Here is a 14,534-nt window from a genome sequence, read left to right on the forward strand (position 1 = left end):
CTTCAGCCAGTTGCTAACCGCCATCGAGCCGTTAGAACTCCCTGTCTATGATGCCGGCCGCCTTCTCAACTGGGAAAAGGTGGGTGAAGGCGCATCATGCCGAGTATTTAGAAGCGAAGATTCCATCAACCGCGAGGTTGTAGCAGTAAAGCAGGTCAAGCTCCCGAAGGACCTGACTGAAGAGCAGCAAACTCTAAGCCAATTAGAATGTGTGGTCAAAGACCTCGAGATCATGCAGCATACTCCATTGTTGCTCCACGAAAATATCCTCACCATGATGGGCTACGGCTGGGTTCACCAAGAAGGCAGCGTCGTACCCTTTCTAGTCACCGAATTTGCGCAGTTTGGAACCCTTAGGCAGTATCTTTGCTCAGAAAATATCTCCATTCGGGCCTGCTTTGACCTTGTTGGTCAAGTTGCTTGTGGTCTGCGCGAAGTCCACGACTCCACAGTTGTCCACGGCGATTTGAAGCTTGAGAATATTCTTGTCTTCAAGAACGCATCCCCGGAACACGAGAATCACGTAATAGCCAAAATTGTAAGAAAACTAAAACAAAATAAGTCACACCAGCTAACTCTTTTCTTTTCTTTTTCTTTGTAAAAGGCAGACTTTGAACACGCTTGTTTTCCTTCCCTAGATCAGAGCAATTTGCATAGTCAAACCTACCATGGCACAAGAGCGTAAGCAAACTAAGAGTGGGAAATGTCTGGTGCTGAAAATTAAAACAGATATTTAGCGCCAGAACTCCTATCAGGGAATTCTTCAATCGATTTGCGAAAATGCGATATCTGGGCATTCGGTCTACTAGCCTGGGAAATACTTCTCCAAGGATGTCGATACTACCGCCTTCCTCAGTTGGAGCGAGAGATCAAATACAATATCGCGAAGACGACCACCTCTTTTTCCGAAGCGAAGCATATATCCGAACAGATTGACCTCGAAATGACCCCAGATCTCCAACTGGGGCTGAATGCTCTTTCTTCACGGCTGTCAACCTACGCAAGATCGACCCTCACGTGGCACATGTTAGTTAAAGATGACCAACAGAGGAACATCCGCCATATGGATAGGAACGATGGAAAGCTTCCATTCGCTCTAGCAATGAGTCTCTTCACTAAAACACTGGATCCTGATCCACGTCGACGCTCCAGCCATGTGGATGAACTGCCTTTCATATATGGGCGTTGTCCGAATAATTGCCATAAGTAAGCCATGAGCGGTTCACTTTCTATATCCGAAGGAAATTTCTGATCAAGGATTTAGTGGGATTTTGGCGAGGACACGCCCTCCACTTCAAGAAGTTCAAGTGGAAGGCAAATGGACATACGAAGTAAGTCTCCCGGGAAGTGGTCAGTTGTAGCGGGAGAAAGCAACACCTTCCTGACAAATCATAGACTTTCTTACCCCAAAATGCATCAAAACTCCCTTCGCGAGTTCAGCAGCAGATATATGTCGAAACAAAACGTTACGCGCTCGATGGTGAAGGTGAGGTAGCTGCTTCAGCATATCTGAAGCTTGCTCTGATGCATGCGAATTGCTTCGGAACAACGTTCGACATGGAAGCTGCAGAGAAATATACCAAGGACAGCATGAGCTTAGGGTCGACTTCTGCGAAGACATTGCTGAAACTCCTGCGTAGGAGTGGCTCTTGCGAACGAGATGTTTCTGTGGATTTATTGGAGCGACAAAACGTATCTTTGGCGCAAGATCCCACTCCAAATCTCTGTCGTCTGCCCATGGAAACGAACAAGCCGCTTGAGGACCGTCTCGATCAGGCTAAAGATGGCGTTATATCAAGAGCTCAGCTGAAAGAGTTCCGTTGTTTCTCACATTTCTGTGTGGAAGACGGAGAAGATGCTGATGTACTTCCACTCAATTGTCTTCCTTTCTTCGATGGCGACGATGACGAGGTCTCAGAGAGTATCGTGGAAGGTACACTTTCTGAAAAAGAGGATACTGATCTCCGTCTTCCTTTCTGCCCCGTTGGTTCTTCTCTCGGGCTCGCCGTATCAGTGGCCGCACAGACTGCTGTCAAGCTTCGCCTGCAGTCGGAATCAGATCCTTTGGAAAAGCCCCTGCCAGGGCTCACGACAGAAAGTAACCTTGAGGGCCTTTCTTCTTTAGAGCTCGCCATTGCCTATCATCGTACTGTTCAGTTCAACTTTCTTTGGAACAGTGTTATTCAGTCAGGACGAGCGGCTGAGTTGTCAGATGCTTTAGCATCTGGAGGCATCAAACTGTTCCGCCCCATGGCTTTGCTATCTCGTCTGGAGAAGGAGCTTCTGTATGGACACGGTCGAAGGCACGCACAGTACAGCATCGTGCGGGAAGTAATCGCTCAGGTTTTCGAACTTCGGACATTCCTATGCGCCCCAACTCCTGAGAAAACCGAAGAATCTCAGGAATTCAAAGCACCCGGACTGTCATGGTGCTCACAGCTGTGCAATGGCTTGAGTGATGTGATGGCGCTTCATGATCTGGGGCTTGCCAAAGACATTTGGGCAACATGTCACGAACTTGCCGGCATGAATTGCTCCGATATTTTTACCCCGGTTCAACGGAGGCAACTCGTTGATGCTGCTATTGGAGTCGCAGCACCGATAAACATGGACATATGTCGGTCTATCGAGTTTATCGAGTTTGCTACAGAAATAAGTGTTGATCTCACGCCATCAGCGGAATTTTTGGCAACAGTAGCTGCGATGAGGAAATCAAACAGACTACTCGTCGCGCACTTGATATCTCTAGAGAGAAACCCAAACACAACGGACGAAAATGGCCGTAACATCATTTGGCATCTAGTGGACAGTGGGTTTTCGAGAGCCACACCGATCTCTACCCTGTATCTCTCGGGGGTAGATCATGACCGTAAAGACCACGGAGGGGATACTCCGCTTCATATAGCCGCAGCGAGAGGGAATGTACAGGAAATGAGAGATCTTCTCGAAGCAGGAGCAAAGCCATGGAGGCGGAACTCAAGACGCCAGTCAATCCTGCACCTCACCATTCAATCAGGGAACGAAATTGCACTTCAGCTAGCCCTTAGCTGGTTGCACGACTCAACAACTCCGGCAGAGAGCTCATTGGATTGGCAGGATGTTTCAGGGCAAGCCGCCCTAGCGCTTGCTTTATCAACGAAGAACACAAAAGCAATTGAACGTCTCCTTCAAAACGGAGCTTCTGCGAAATTGGAAAGGCCTGGCCATACCGGATTACTTCACGACTTGTTCCGCCAAGGATATGACGATTTCAACTATACAATCGAAACCACACGACTGCTACTACACCATGGAGCCGATCCGTTCTTGGGTGAAGATGAATCGATGCTCTCGCCTTTGCATCTCCTTATGACCCATAACAGACACGAAGACATTCGAGGTGTTTTTCATCTGATTTGGGGGGATCAATTGCAAGATTTACCCCAATTTCACTTACACACTGAGCAGTTGCTCTACTATGCGAGTAGAGTGCATTCTCCAGCAGCAGTGGAAGAGTTAGTCTCTTTACGCGTCTGCAATCTCGAGAGCTTTGATGGAGCTTCGCTATCAATGGCAATATGTACGTGCCTACGTGAAGGCAGCAAGAAGCTAGACAGTGACAATTTTTGGGCCATTCTGACTGCATCAATCGAACCAACTTTAAAGGCGCTTCTCGACGGATATACATCGAAAACCACCACTCTCCGACAGCAAGAAGATGAAGTTGAGAAAAACTTCCAAGAGTCACTCAAATATGCCATTCGGTTGTGCGGTTTCGACCATGCGCGTGCAGTTCGGCCGCTTGGACTTCTCTTGAGTGAAAAGGCTATATTTTCGTACAACTGGGCTTTTCAGGAGGCCATCAATTCCCGCAAATTCAATGCAATGGAGGCCGTCATGAAGCGCTATGCCAATTTTCCTCGGTCTGAACTCCGTTGGCCCATTGGAGGCGCTCTCCTAATCTATGCCATTGACTGTAGAAGCTGGTTTTTGCTAAACACCTTCAGCGTGCTTCCATTCCATATCGGGGAAAGCTCTCATAGCTCGTCCTCGGAGCATGGAACCGCAAGGCCCAATGATTTACCTTCGCTGGAGTTTAGCGAATTGGTCGCTTTCTGTCAGAATTCGCCGTACAAAGACGAAGTTCACAGCGGAAACGATGAAAAGGTTCTGTCAGAGGTGTTCAATAACGTCGCATACCTTGTACATGATCTTAAGAGCACCATCTTTTCTAACCGAACATGGGCCTGGCCAATTTTGGATCGAATAAACGAGGTATGTCGGCAACGGCTAAGAGATAAGTACATAAGGAGCTTCACAGTAGATGACCGTCTGAAATAAATGTGGCGAATATGAGGCGGAGATTTGAGGGATGTCAACTGTCTTTTGTTGTATAACTTCCGTAATTAGCGTCAGGTTATGTCTCAAGAAGCATCCGTCACTGTCATGTGAGATTCAGCACCTAACGAGGTAATGATATTTAGACGGGGTTGAAACAAAATCCAGTTGAGATACTTATAATCTGTGTGCGCTCTCACATCTTCTCACTCATATCCAAGACTCAGGCGTGTAGCTAGGCAAGTAGTGCTCCATACCATGTTGGACGGTGAATATCTATGGAAGGTAAGGGGCACAACGGGCAGCGTCGAATAATTCATTAGCGATCCGTTGACGACTACGCAGAATAATCGGCAAATTGCATCATGTATAGCCTGATAAACAATGGACTGAAGCTTGAGGGCCATGCTACCCACCCTCACGAGGTATTCTCACTCTCTTCAATAATCATCCTCAATGCTATCGTCATAGCTTCCGCCCAGTCCTCGTAGTTGGATGTATGGAACAACGACTCTTTGCGCGCCGGCCGGATCAATTTCCCTTTCAAAGCATCGACCACTTTCATCGCCACCACGGTAAAGTTCATACCGTTACTGATATTATCTTCCAGCTTCTTCAGAGACTCCGGGCTCCAGATGGCCAGCAGAGGCTCGGGGTAGCCGTGCCCGGGTTTCATGAAGCATGTGACGGGCGCTTCATAGCTGTCGTGCAACTGGCGTATGTCTGTCGACTGAATCAGGGGATAATTGCAACTAACTACGAGCCAGCGGCAAGTGCGGTCCAATCTGTGCGCAGCCAGCAGAGGATCCCATTCACGCGGCTTGTTGGGCTTGTTGGAATCGGGCGGGTTTGCATCCGGCAAAGTATCTTGCTGGTTGGTGTAGAGGTATCGGAGCGGGGGTTCCATGAACTGAGCAACCTCTTTTGCTTGGCCTCGGAGGACTGGTAGGCGGAGGATTTCGTGCATGTCTCTCACGGACATGTAAAATTCAAGCGCCTCGGTGCATGCTAGCCGCAGCTGCAACAGTAAGCGTATGTAGAGCGGCTCGCCGTCTAAGAAGGGTTCGAGGTACTGGCCGCCTCCCACGATGAGCACTTTGAGCGGAATGTTTTCCTGGGTCATGTTTGTCGAGTGTTGCGGGTTAGTTGGTTTGTTGTTGTTGTGGTGTTGTGGTGGTTGATTTACTGTCACCAGACCTATTTATTGTTGTTGCCTGTTGGATGCCCCCACGCCGCCTCAGCCACAACCGGCCTCAGTACCGCCGAGCGACCCGGCATCTCGGGAGTCGCAGCGGGCCGCAGAGATCAATGACGACGGAGGGACGACGCCATCTCAGCCTAGACATTTTAGCTTCTCCATGCTCACCCCGATAACTGCCGCAACTCCACAAACATGCAGCTCCACCATACTCATACCGGGCACGCGACCTGTCTCTGCTGCCTCTCTTGCCTCTCGCCCACAGCCTTCGTCCCCTAAAAATGAGGCATGATGAATACGATGAGCGCTCGCCGCTCCTGGAGAATGGACATGCCGAATATGGCCCCGATCACCGCGAGGTACGTGTATAAGAGCAGAGCCTGTGTAGACTCCCGTGAGTCCTAACGGCTTCGTGACAGGAAATCACTCTCTCGAAGGAAGACAACCCGCGCGCATGGCCGAGACGCAAGAAGCTTGCCAATGTCGCCGTCATCGCCGCAATGGCAGGTACGCCATCACCTCTCCTCTGCGCAAACTTAGTTGTACTGACAGCATTGTCAAGTCACCAGCCCACTCGCGAGCTCAATGTTCACTCCAGGCATGGACGAAATCGCCGAGGGACTTCACACGGACCCCGCGGTCGTGGTAGGAGCCACGACGGGCTTTGTGATAGCACTGGGGATCGGCCCATTGGTCCTCGCGCCCTTGTCCGAAACCTTCGGAAGGAGAAGACTGTACCTCACCTGCTTCACTATATTCAGCCTCTTGCAGGTACCTTGTGCCCTGAGTCCGAACATCCAGACGCTTCTGGCTATGCGCACCCTGTCTGGGTTCTTCGGTAGCGTGGGCATTGCGAATGGAGGCGGCACCATTGGCGACATGTTCGAAAAAGAAGAAAGAGCTGGTGTGTTCGGCTGGTATCTCCTAGGACCATTGCTTGGTCCCAGCCTAGGGCCGCTATTGGGAGGTGTGATAGTCCGGCGTCTGGGATGGAGATATATCTTCTGGATCTTGACTGCGATCTGCGGAGTCAACACATTAGGGGGATTTATATTTTTGAAAGAGACGTATGCTCCAGTCCTACTAGACAACAAGAGGAAGGAAAGGATACGCGAAAACCCCCATGACGACACTGAATACTGGATCGAGGGAGAGGACACTCGGCCATTGTGGAAAAGGCTCGCATACTCCCTTTCGCGGCCAGGTCGGATCTTTACGCACCCCATCGTATTCACCATGTCGCTGTATCAAGCAGTCATCTTCAGCACGACGTACAGCCTCTACACAAACTTCCAGGACGTTTACGGAGACAAGTACGGATTCAACACCGAACAGATTGGTCTCTTGTACCTCAGTCCTGGCCTAGGGTATCTGTTCGCGGTGCGGTTGCTCGTTCCGAAGATAGACGTGATATACAAGAAGTTGAAAGCCCGCAACAATGGCGTAGGGAAGCCCGAGTTCAGGCTTCCATTAGCCAACATCGGATCGGTCTTTATACCGGTATCCCTGTTTTGGTAAACTCTGCACCAGTTCAAAGCATACATGTTGGCCAGTGCTAACACCAGCCAGGTTTGCATGGACCGTTCAAGCTCACACGCACTGGGTCGCCTCCACCATTAGCACCTTCTTCTACGGCATTGGCCAGGTCATGATCACCAACCCTGTGCAGAACTACTACATCGACACCTTTGAGCAGTATGCCGCATCCGCCATTGCTGCAGGCGCAGTTTTCCGCTCCGTGGTCGGCGGCATCGTGCCGTTATTCGCGCCAGCACTCTTCAAGGAGGTCGGGTATGGCTGGGGCATCTCGACGTTTGCCTTGATTAGTTGCGCGCTCGCCCCTGCCCCAATCCTCTTTTACTGGTACGGAGAAAAGATTAGAGAGAGCTTTACGGTGCACCTGTAGTAGGTGCATCTCAGGAGTGTTAATAAGTACAAACTGGCGTTTGGAAATGTCTCAACTAGCCTCATGGGGCGGTAAGAGAACAAGTCAGTTTGATAGCAAGCGTCGTGCTCTAAGTCTGACCTAAAATGCTATCATATCTCCATCCACCATTTCAGGAGCTACATTTAGAGCTGCGAGAGGGCTGCAAGTGTGCTGCATAGTTACAACCCCGTCGGTACTCATTCGACTGTGCTTCGCACTTCATTCTAAACAACAGATTCCGTGTACATGTCTCCCGTTGCTGAGTCTAATAATACCCGACATAGCATGAAGGCATTGAAATTTAACCAGCCATCTAAACTTTTCTTACCTGCAAGTCTGCGAGTCAATCACGTAAATCAGTAAGCAAGAATCCACTCAGCCTAGCACGATCTTCTCATCTAACAAAGATTCGCCAATCGCTCATCTCCACGCGCTCAAGCCCCCAGAGGATCATCTCCAACCTGCGCATCATCTCCGAATCCACCGCGAACAAATCATCGCAGCGACAGCGGATCAAGCCCGCCAACCACCTATGATGATGAGTCCAAAAAGACGCGTGAGATAGCCCAGTGCGCGTAACGTCACTTACGATGGTTGAATCACACTGATCGCCAGGACTGCGAAAGCGACGAAAAGACCGGCGCTCGTGGTGGAAAATGAGTGGGGAATGGGTGCCGGGATGTACAATTGGACGAGGAGAAAGATATCTGAACAACGCAGCAGCATATGAGTAAGGTAGGTAGTACAGCAAGGAAATCAGACTGACGTCCGCGCCAAGAAGTTGAGTTGCCAACAGCAGAAAACGCCCTCCCCGCTCCCCGCCCCCTTCTCCTTCGTGCCAGTTCGTCTGCTCTAAGGAAACTGGCTTGCGGAGATCCAGCGAGCATAAATATGGGCATGGTCCAAGATACAACAACCCACTCCCCGCTTCCTTCCGTTCCGGCCCCCCAACGCTGCCTTGCAATAAAGTACAACCATAATCTCTCGTACAATCATTTGTCAAAACGAGCCCGTCTATCTTTCGTAATACCGCTCGCTCCGTCTCCGCTTTCGCGAAGATGTTTTACCGAATCTCACCGATGATGGACGCCGCCTCCTTGTATGTCCTGAGCAGCTTATCGCACTTCTCACGCTCCGACTTGATAGCGTCGTCCTCGTACAACAACTCCTCGAAAAGCTGCTCCTTGTAGAGCTCGCTGACGAGACGGTTTTGGACCACGTCCTTCGAGTGATTGACCAGAAGGTGCATGACGGCCTTGGGAACCTGGTCGGCAATGGTCTCACGGACAATGTTAAAGTAAGACGAGATGAGGCGCCGGATGAGCTCGGTTTCGAGGGCTTCCCGCTCGGTGAGAGCGGGTTCCGTGGGATCTTCAGGCTGTTATATGTTAGTAGATGTTTAATCCATGGTTCAAAAGGTACAACTTACGAATGGAGTATCGTATTCGCTCCTAGGAAGAGCGAGTTCTGGGTTACCCTGGGCGATGTCCATGATGCTGCGATCAGGAACACGGTTGTCGCCACGTCTGAGACTACCAGTGAAGCTAGGCTCAGAGTTCTGAGTCACATGCCTGCTACCAGGTCGACTGTCCATCAATGACGATGGCATTGATGTGTTTGTCGGCAATCCACCTTCCTTCCCGAAGAAGTAGTTAAGGAATGTGTCGCGCGTAGAGCCTGGCGCTTGGAACCTTGGCGGTGACGAAGAGCGGCCCCCGTTCAATTGGCTGGTGATAGCTGGGGCGCCGTTTGCACGGACAGCGGGAGACATGCTCCTGCTGTTCTTGCTGGCGTGGCCGCGAATGGTGAGATTAGCGGCCTTTTCGCCAGGTGCTTCCGTTTGCTCCTCGCTATCATCGGGCGTTTCGGCTCCGTTAACGCCGTTCAATTCCTTCATCCGCTTCTTTTCCCGCTTCTTCTTATCTTCCAGAGCCGCTTGTTGCGCTGCCGCTTGTGCCGCCATTTGCTTCTCCTTCTCCTGCTTGTCGTGAATCACCGATGACATGGCAGCAGCTGCGCCAAGGAAGTTAGGGTGATTAGTGTTAATGTACGCGCGTTGGATGGCGATCAGCGACTCTACGTAGCCGGAGCATGGGCCAAGGCGTTCGCGCAAGAGGTCGGAAACAACTTCAATCAGTTTGCCCTGAAGGCGAGGGTAACGGCTGAGCTCGTTCGAGCCACAAGTGTGGCAGATCTTAATCAGCTCCTCGTAAACAAGTTCGACGCATCGTTGACTTGGGGATTCCAGCAGCTTAATCTGAGGCCTGACGAGCAGATCAAAGGCCATTTCTGGCACGAACAAACTCGGGCGAGGTCCAGTGGAGTTCCGAATAGCCGTTCTGATGTCCTCTGCAGACAGGTTCGTAGTAGGGTCGATGGTCTCCAAGGAATTACCAAAAACAGAGTTGAAAATGTAGTAAATCCTCGCTCCTCCACAAAGCTCCCGAGTCGAGATCTCCGAAGAGGTACCGTCGATGGAAGAAATGAAAGAAGACGCGAAGCGGGTCATCAGCTGAAGGATGAGCGATCCTCTGTGTTCCTTTCCTGTGAAAGCGACATCTCCGTAGCTCGCAAGTTCTTGCTGTGTTTGGCCCATCAAAGTGTTCAAACGGGCCTTGATGTCCGGTAAACGCTCGCGGATGTGCGACATCAGCGTCTGGTTCAGCGTCTTTGCCAAGAATTCGGTTCCGCATCGGTTAGACATGTTCCTATATGCCTGGTGATGCCTGAAGAAATCGCGCTCAGCCTGCAATGCATCCGAGAGGGACTTGGACTCCTGGATATCATATTGAGAGCGGTTGACCACACCGATGAAACCCAACTTCAACGGGTATACGCGCCCTGAGAGGATGTCGAGCGCATTGGTGCCGTGGTCCATCAAGTCAAGCTTGGTGAGCACACCAATCGTCCTCCGACCCATGGGATCGACATGGCGAGCGAGCTTGAGCGCCTCCGAGTTTACAAGATCGACGTTTGCAGGAGAAACGGCGAGAATGATACTGTTGGGCTTCGCCGTGTATTCCGTAATGAGATTCCTCGTCTGCTTCTCAATGTCCGAGGGCTGGTCGCCAATGGGGACCTTAGTAAGACCCGGCAGATCCACCAGAGTCAAGCTCAGGACATGAGGCGAGTAAATCTTCAAGTTAATGGGCTGGCGGTTGATGCCCTTGTTGCTTCCTGCTATCCGCGCAGTCTCGTTCTCAATCTCCTGCCTGACCTCGCGGAAGTCGTGAAACTTGCGCCCCGGAATGTGATGAAACTCGGCCCATTCTTCCTGTCCTGCAACACTGGCGGGGGTATGGGGTACATGGACTTCGTCCGAGCCGGGCTTGTCCTCGCGTTCGCTGGGGACGTTGATGAGTTGAAGGATCAAGGGCCGCCGGGTGACGATGCCGCTTCCGCGAGGCAAGAAATCTTTGCCAACGATGTTTTCCAACACCGAGGACTTTCCGGAGGACTGAGAGCCCACGACTACCTGCGATGGACGTTAGCTTTGGTGATGGCGCGGGTGGCGTCGGCCGTGGGAAGTGAGATGCACAATCTGCGGCAAGTCCAGGGAATCATTTCCGATGGTGTTGAAGACCAGGTCCTGGAGCTTGTTGACAATGTTGAGCAAGTCCTCGCCCAAAGACATGATTATGGTATGCGCCGCCCGGCAGCTGGCCGTCTAGGAAAATAAGTTGGTGGAAGCTATGGCGGATAAACAAGACGAGCGCGGGGGAGACGGCGGTCGCGAAGGCGGTTGCGGATGTTTTTTTCTTTTGCGTGTTGCGCGACAGAAGCACACGGGCAAGAGAGGGCGCTGGGCGACGGCAGACAGGCCAGGCTTCCAAGAGATGGCAGAAAGAGGTGAAGAAGGAGCAGTAAGGTATGGCGCCCTGTGTCCTGTGACGATAGCCCAGTTTTGCTGGCGGGCCCGTTTCGCCGTCGCACGCAGGCTGGCACGGCTGGTTCTGGAAGAGGCGGTCTAACACGCTAGTCCCCTTCTGGAGCGGGGCGTATTGAAAACCGCTTATCAGCTGCTTGGCTGCTCAACCATCCATCGGCCGGAACGGGCACTACATGCGGCTGCCCACACGGGCTGAATGGTCTTGCACCGGCCCAGCAGGTTTCCATGACCGACGGAAATCCCGTTATCGTGGAAGGAGCAAACACTTTCTGTGCTCCTTTTCTCTTAGTCCCTTTCACCGTACTAACCTGTGCTGCTCCCATATAAACCCTCCTCCCCTCGACCATTCCCGCTGCTTCTAACCCCTAAACTCTCTTTCCTTCCTTCAGAGTCTATACCTGCCTTCCCCCTAAGTCTCACCTTTCTCAGCCAGACACATGGCCCCATCCGCTATCGACGTTGTTGAAGAGTTCATTGTCAAGGGAAAACCCGTCGCCCAGCCGCCGCTCGAGGCCTGCTCCGACCCGGTCCCGTTCGGCGGCGATGACAAGTGGTTCTACATCCCAGAAACCAGACGCTTCGACCTGACCCGGGGATCTGAGAGGAGGCTGGTCCTCGACGCCGACGATGGCATCCGCAACCACCGCGGATGTGTGATCGACCCCGAAAAGACGATTCTCGTGGTCATCGACATGCAAAACTACTTCATCCACCCTGTCTTCCGCGACCATGCACCTGGTCTTGCAGCCGTTGATCCCACCATCAGGGTCATCGAGAAGTGCAGGAAGGAGGGTATCCAGGTTGCCTGGCTCAACTGGGGAATCGACGAATACGACCTCCGTGTCATGCCCCCCGCCGTCCAGCGAGGCTTCAGTCGCAACCTCATCCAGGGACGCGGCCATGGATGGCACGTCGGTCTTGGTGCCCAACTGGCCGAAGGTCAAGGCCGATGCTTGTTCAAGGGAACCTGGAACGCCGATCTCTACGAGCCTCTTAAGGCCGTAGTAGCCAAGAACGACCTCTTCTTCGACAAGAACCGCATGAGCGGCATGTGGTCTCCTGACGAGCCTTTGCACAGGTACCTCCGCGAGAGTGAGAAGAAGACTATTTTGTTCGCCGGCGTCAACACGGACCAGTGTCTGCTTGGCACCCTTACGGACTCATACTCTTGGGGCTTCGACTGCATCCTTCTCAGCGACTGCTCTGGAACAATGACCGGACCGGAGGCTCAAGTTATTAGCGACTACAACATCGCCACCAACATGGGGTTTGTTACCGACAGCCAATCCTTCGTGGCTGCCGAGAGCTTTTGAGTGCCCAAGTGGAGCTTCATTTCTGCAAGTTTTCTTTCTTTGACACACGCGTCGGCGCTCGGAACAGGTCAGGTGTGTTAGCGTTTGCCTCGCCGGCTAGCGTTGCGGACGCGAGAGATACCCGGGATGCTCGGTCTTATTCAGTCGAATGCTTTATTACAGCACGGTTAGGTTGCAATGGTTTGCTTTGGGGAATATTTACAGGCGAGCGGTATCAGCAATGAAACATCTTCTCAAACCTTGTCGAACTCCTGAGGCACACCGCGTTTAGAGGACGAGATTGCGCTCAACGCTGGTCGGGCGATAAGGGGAACGCTCTTCTAGACCTCGAGCTAACCCGCGGTTCCACGGTGCAACGACTGGCTTTGGGCTCGGGAAATCGCGGGCGGTAGCGTGCAGCTCACACAACAGCCTTCGCAGTCCTTATCGCACACAATGCGCGAATCAAAGTGCCTTGGAAGACGAGTGCAGTCGCGCAGGTTCGTGCTGGCGATGCGCAGGGCGACTGCGACACAATGACGCAACAAACGCGGGGAAAGCTCCAACCCGCATTTCAACGTCGTACCTGCCTAAACACCACAACCCATCCATTGGTCCGCAATCTCCCTCCCTCCCCCAAAGTACCTTTGTCACCAAAATGCTCTCTACAACCCTCAGGACAAGGATGCCGCTTCATGCGGCCCGTGTGCTTCCTTCGGCCAGACGAGCTTTGACGATCTCGCCAAGGATGTCTCTAGTAAACATCTCCCTGAGCATGCTTCTCCTTCAATTGTTTTTCTTATGCTTGGGAGCTCATGGCTTGCCTACCGAGCAGCAAATCTTACAAGACGACTCCGCCTCGTCGAAGAGTATTCTGTCTGTGCGAGCGGCGTACGTTTCCCCAGGCCACAACATATATGCACATCTGCTGAAACGTAAACAGGTTGAAGAAAGCTGAAATCATCCCGACTGGTAACTGCATTTCAGCTCAACATTAACGAAAACGATTGTGACTGACAAACTGCCGACAGTCATCGACGACTTCTTGCCTCAGCTCACACTGAACGTGACATGGCCGACTCACGAGACAGCAGACTTGGGTAATAAAGTTAAGCCCGAAGACCTGCAAAAGGCTCCCTCCCTGACTCTGGATGATGAGCCAACCTCAGCGACCGCCAACAACAACTGCAAGTCCAACATGACCTACACTGTCGCGTTGACGGATCCAGACGCCCCCTCGCGTGACAACCCCGAGTGGTCCGAGATCTGCCACTGGATCATCACCGGCGTCCCGTTGACTTCGACGAGCACATCCTGCCTCCCAGAAGGCAGTGCCGGCAGTGCTGAGACCGAAACTCAGATCGCTGCCAAGGGGCTCGAAGAGATCATCGAGTACAAGCCTCCTGGACCGCCACCCAAGACCGGGGCGCACCGCTATGTGTTCTTGGCCTTTGCTCCTGCGAACAGCACCAGTCAGCCCTTGGACTTGACCAAGCCCAAGGATCGTCAGCACTGGGGCACTGGCAAGAAGGGCCATGGCGTCAGGCAGTGGGCCGAGCAGAATGGCCTTGTTCCAGTTGGTAAGTCGTCTACGAAAAGATGACATATGGTAGTTCCAATACTGACCGTTGGACAGCTGCCAACTTTATCTATTCGAAGAACAAGGAGCAGTAAACAATGATCTCAGCTGACGTACACGATCCGGTAACCAACGAAATTGAACGACTCTCGATTGCTATGGCAGAGGGAATCGTACATCAGTTGTACTAGTAACTAGCTCTCTAAAAGCAACAAAGAACTGTATAACATAGCTACTACTATCAATTGATCCCTGCTACCTCATGTTGTGCGTATCTTGCTAGAGTTCCGTCATTGATAAACACTGTCAAAGACCACAAAATCCTCTCTTTG

General features: G+C 52.0%; 6 protein-coding genes across 6 annotated transcripts; 4 read left to right on the forward strand and 2 right to left on the reverse strand.

Moving 5' to 3' along the window:
* Positions 1 to 274: 274 nt before the first annotated feature.
* K452DRAFT_294261 (uncharacterized protein) lies at positions 275 to 2,803 on the forward strand (the record flags this gene model as incomplete). Its single annotated transcript, XM_033541678.1, has 3 exons — positions 275 to 538; positions 1,396 to 2,694; positions 2,750 to 2,803. 3 exons carry the CDS (start codon positions 275 to 277, stop codon positions 2,801 to 2,803), a joined length of 1,617 nt encoding a protein of 538 aa, XP_033402422.1.
* An 874-nt stretch (positions 2,804 to 3,677) lies between these two features.
* On the forward strand, positions 3,678 to 4,527 carry K452DRAFT_69736 (uncharacterized protein). Its single transcript, XM_033547042.1, has one exon. The coding sequence runs from the start codon at positions 3,865 to 3,867 to the stop codon at positions 4,318 to 4,320; it is 456 nt and encodes a 151-aa protein (XP_033402423.1). The 5' UTR covers positions 3,678 to 3,864; the 3' UTR covers positions 4,321 to 4,527.
* A 26-nt stretch (positions 4,528 to 4,553) lies between these two features.
* On the reverse strand, positions 4,554 to 5,480 carry K452DRAFT_282902 (uncharacterized protein). The gene has a single exon (XM_033539668.1). The coding sequence runs from the start codon at positions 5,438 to 5,440 to the stop codon at positions 4,736 to 4,738; it is 705 nt and encodes a 234-aa protein (XP_033402424.1). The 5' UTR covers positions 5,441 to 5,480; the 3' UTR covers positions 4,554 to 4,735.
* A 231-nt stretch (positions 5,481 to 5,711) lies between these two features.
* K452DRAFT_355178 (uncharacterized protein) lies at positions 5,712 to 7,648 on the forward strand. Its single transcript, XM_033545945.1, has 4 exons — positions 5,712 to 5,874; positions 5,935 to 6,022; positions 6,078 to 7,029; positions 7,085 to 7,648. The coding sequence occupies exons 1-4, from the start codon at positions 5,797 to 5,799 to the stop codon at positions 7,419 to 7,421; spliced, it is 1,455 nt and encodes a 484-aa protein (XP_033402425.1). The 5' UTR covers positions 5,712 to 5,796; the 3' UTR covers positions 7,422 to 7,648.
* An 857-nt stretch (positions 7,649 to 8,505) lies between these two features.
* K452DRAFT_218259 (uncharacterized protein) lies at positions 8,506 to 11,076 on the reverse strand (the record flags this gene model as incomplete). Its single annotated transcript, XM_033536352.1, has 3 exons — positions 8,506 to 8,820; positions 8,872 to 10,917; positions 10,981 to 11,076. The coding sequence occupies 3 exons, from the start codon at positions 11,074 to 11,076 to the stop codon at positions 8,506 to 8,508; spliced, it is 2,457 nt and encodes an 818-aa protein (XP_033402426.1).
* A 484-nt stretch (positions 11,077 to 11,560) lies between these two features.
* K452DRAFT_241750 (uncharacterized protein) lies at positions 11,561 to 14,459 on the forward strand. The gene is made up of 5 exons (XM_033537834.1): positions 11,561 to 12,598; positions 13,347 to 13,514; positions 13,567 to 13,595; positions 13,655 to 14,203; positions 14,260 to 14,459. Exons 1-5 carry the CDS (start codon positions 11,769 to 11,771, stop codon positions 14,295 to 14,297), a joined length of 1,614 nt encoding a protein of 537 aa, XP_033402427.1. The 5' UTR covers positions 11,561 to 11,768; the 3' UTR covers positions 14,298 to 14,459.
* The last annotated feature ends 75 nt before the right edge of the window (positions 14,460 to 14,534 follow it).

The sequence above is a fragment of the Aplosporella prunicola genome (genome assembly GCF_010093885.1).
Source record: "Aplosporella prunicola CBS 121167 unplaced genomic scaffold K452scaffold_2, whole genome shotgun sequence".
In the NCBI taxonomy this organism is placed as follows: domain Eukaryota; kingdom Fungi; phylum Ascomycota; class Dothideomycetes; order Botryosphaeriales; family Aplosporellaceae; genus Aplosporella; species Aplosporella prunicola.

What these genes read in the sequence shown, in the direction of transcription:
- K452DRAFT_69736 (XM_033547042.1), top strand. Translation starts at nt 3,865, where the DNA reads ATGGAGGCCGTCATGAAGCGCTATGCCAATTTTCCTCGGTCTGAACTC.
- K452DRAFT_282902 (XM_033539668.1), bottom strand. Translation starts at nt 5,440, where the DNA reads ATGACCCAGGAAAACATTCCGCTCAAAGTGCTCATCGTGGGAGGCGGC.
- K452DRAFT_241750 (XM_033537834.1), top strand. Translation starts at nt 11,769, where the DNA reads ATGGCCCCATCCGCTATCGACGTTGTTGAAGAGTTCATTGTCAAGGGA. An exon ending in AACATCGCCACCAACATGGG is followed by an intron (nt 12,599 to 13,346) that starts GTTTGTTACCGA and finishes TCCTTCGGCCAG; the next exon opens with ACGAGCTTTGACGATCTCGC. An exon ending in AGCTGAAATCATCCCGACTG is followed by an intron (nt 13,596 to 13,654) that starts GTAACTGCATTT and finishes AACTGCCGACAG; the next exon opens with TCATCGACGACTTCTTGCCT.
- K452DRAFT_355178 (XM_033545945.1), top strand. Translation starts at nt 5,797, where the DNA reads ATGAGGCATGATGAATACGATGAGCGCTCGCCGCTCCTGGAGAATGGA. An exon ending in ATGGCCCCGATCACCGCGAG is followed by an intron (nt 5,875 to 5,934) that starts GTACGTGTATAA and finishes GCTTCGTGACAG; the next exon opens with GAAATCACTCTCTCGAAGGA. An exon ending in CGTCATCGCCGCAATGGCAG is followed by an intron (nt 6,023 to 6,077) that starts GTACGCCATCAC and finishes AGCATTGTCAAG; the next exon opens with TCACCAGCCCACTCGCGAGC.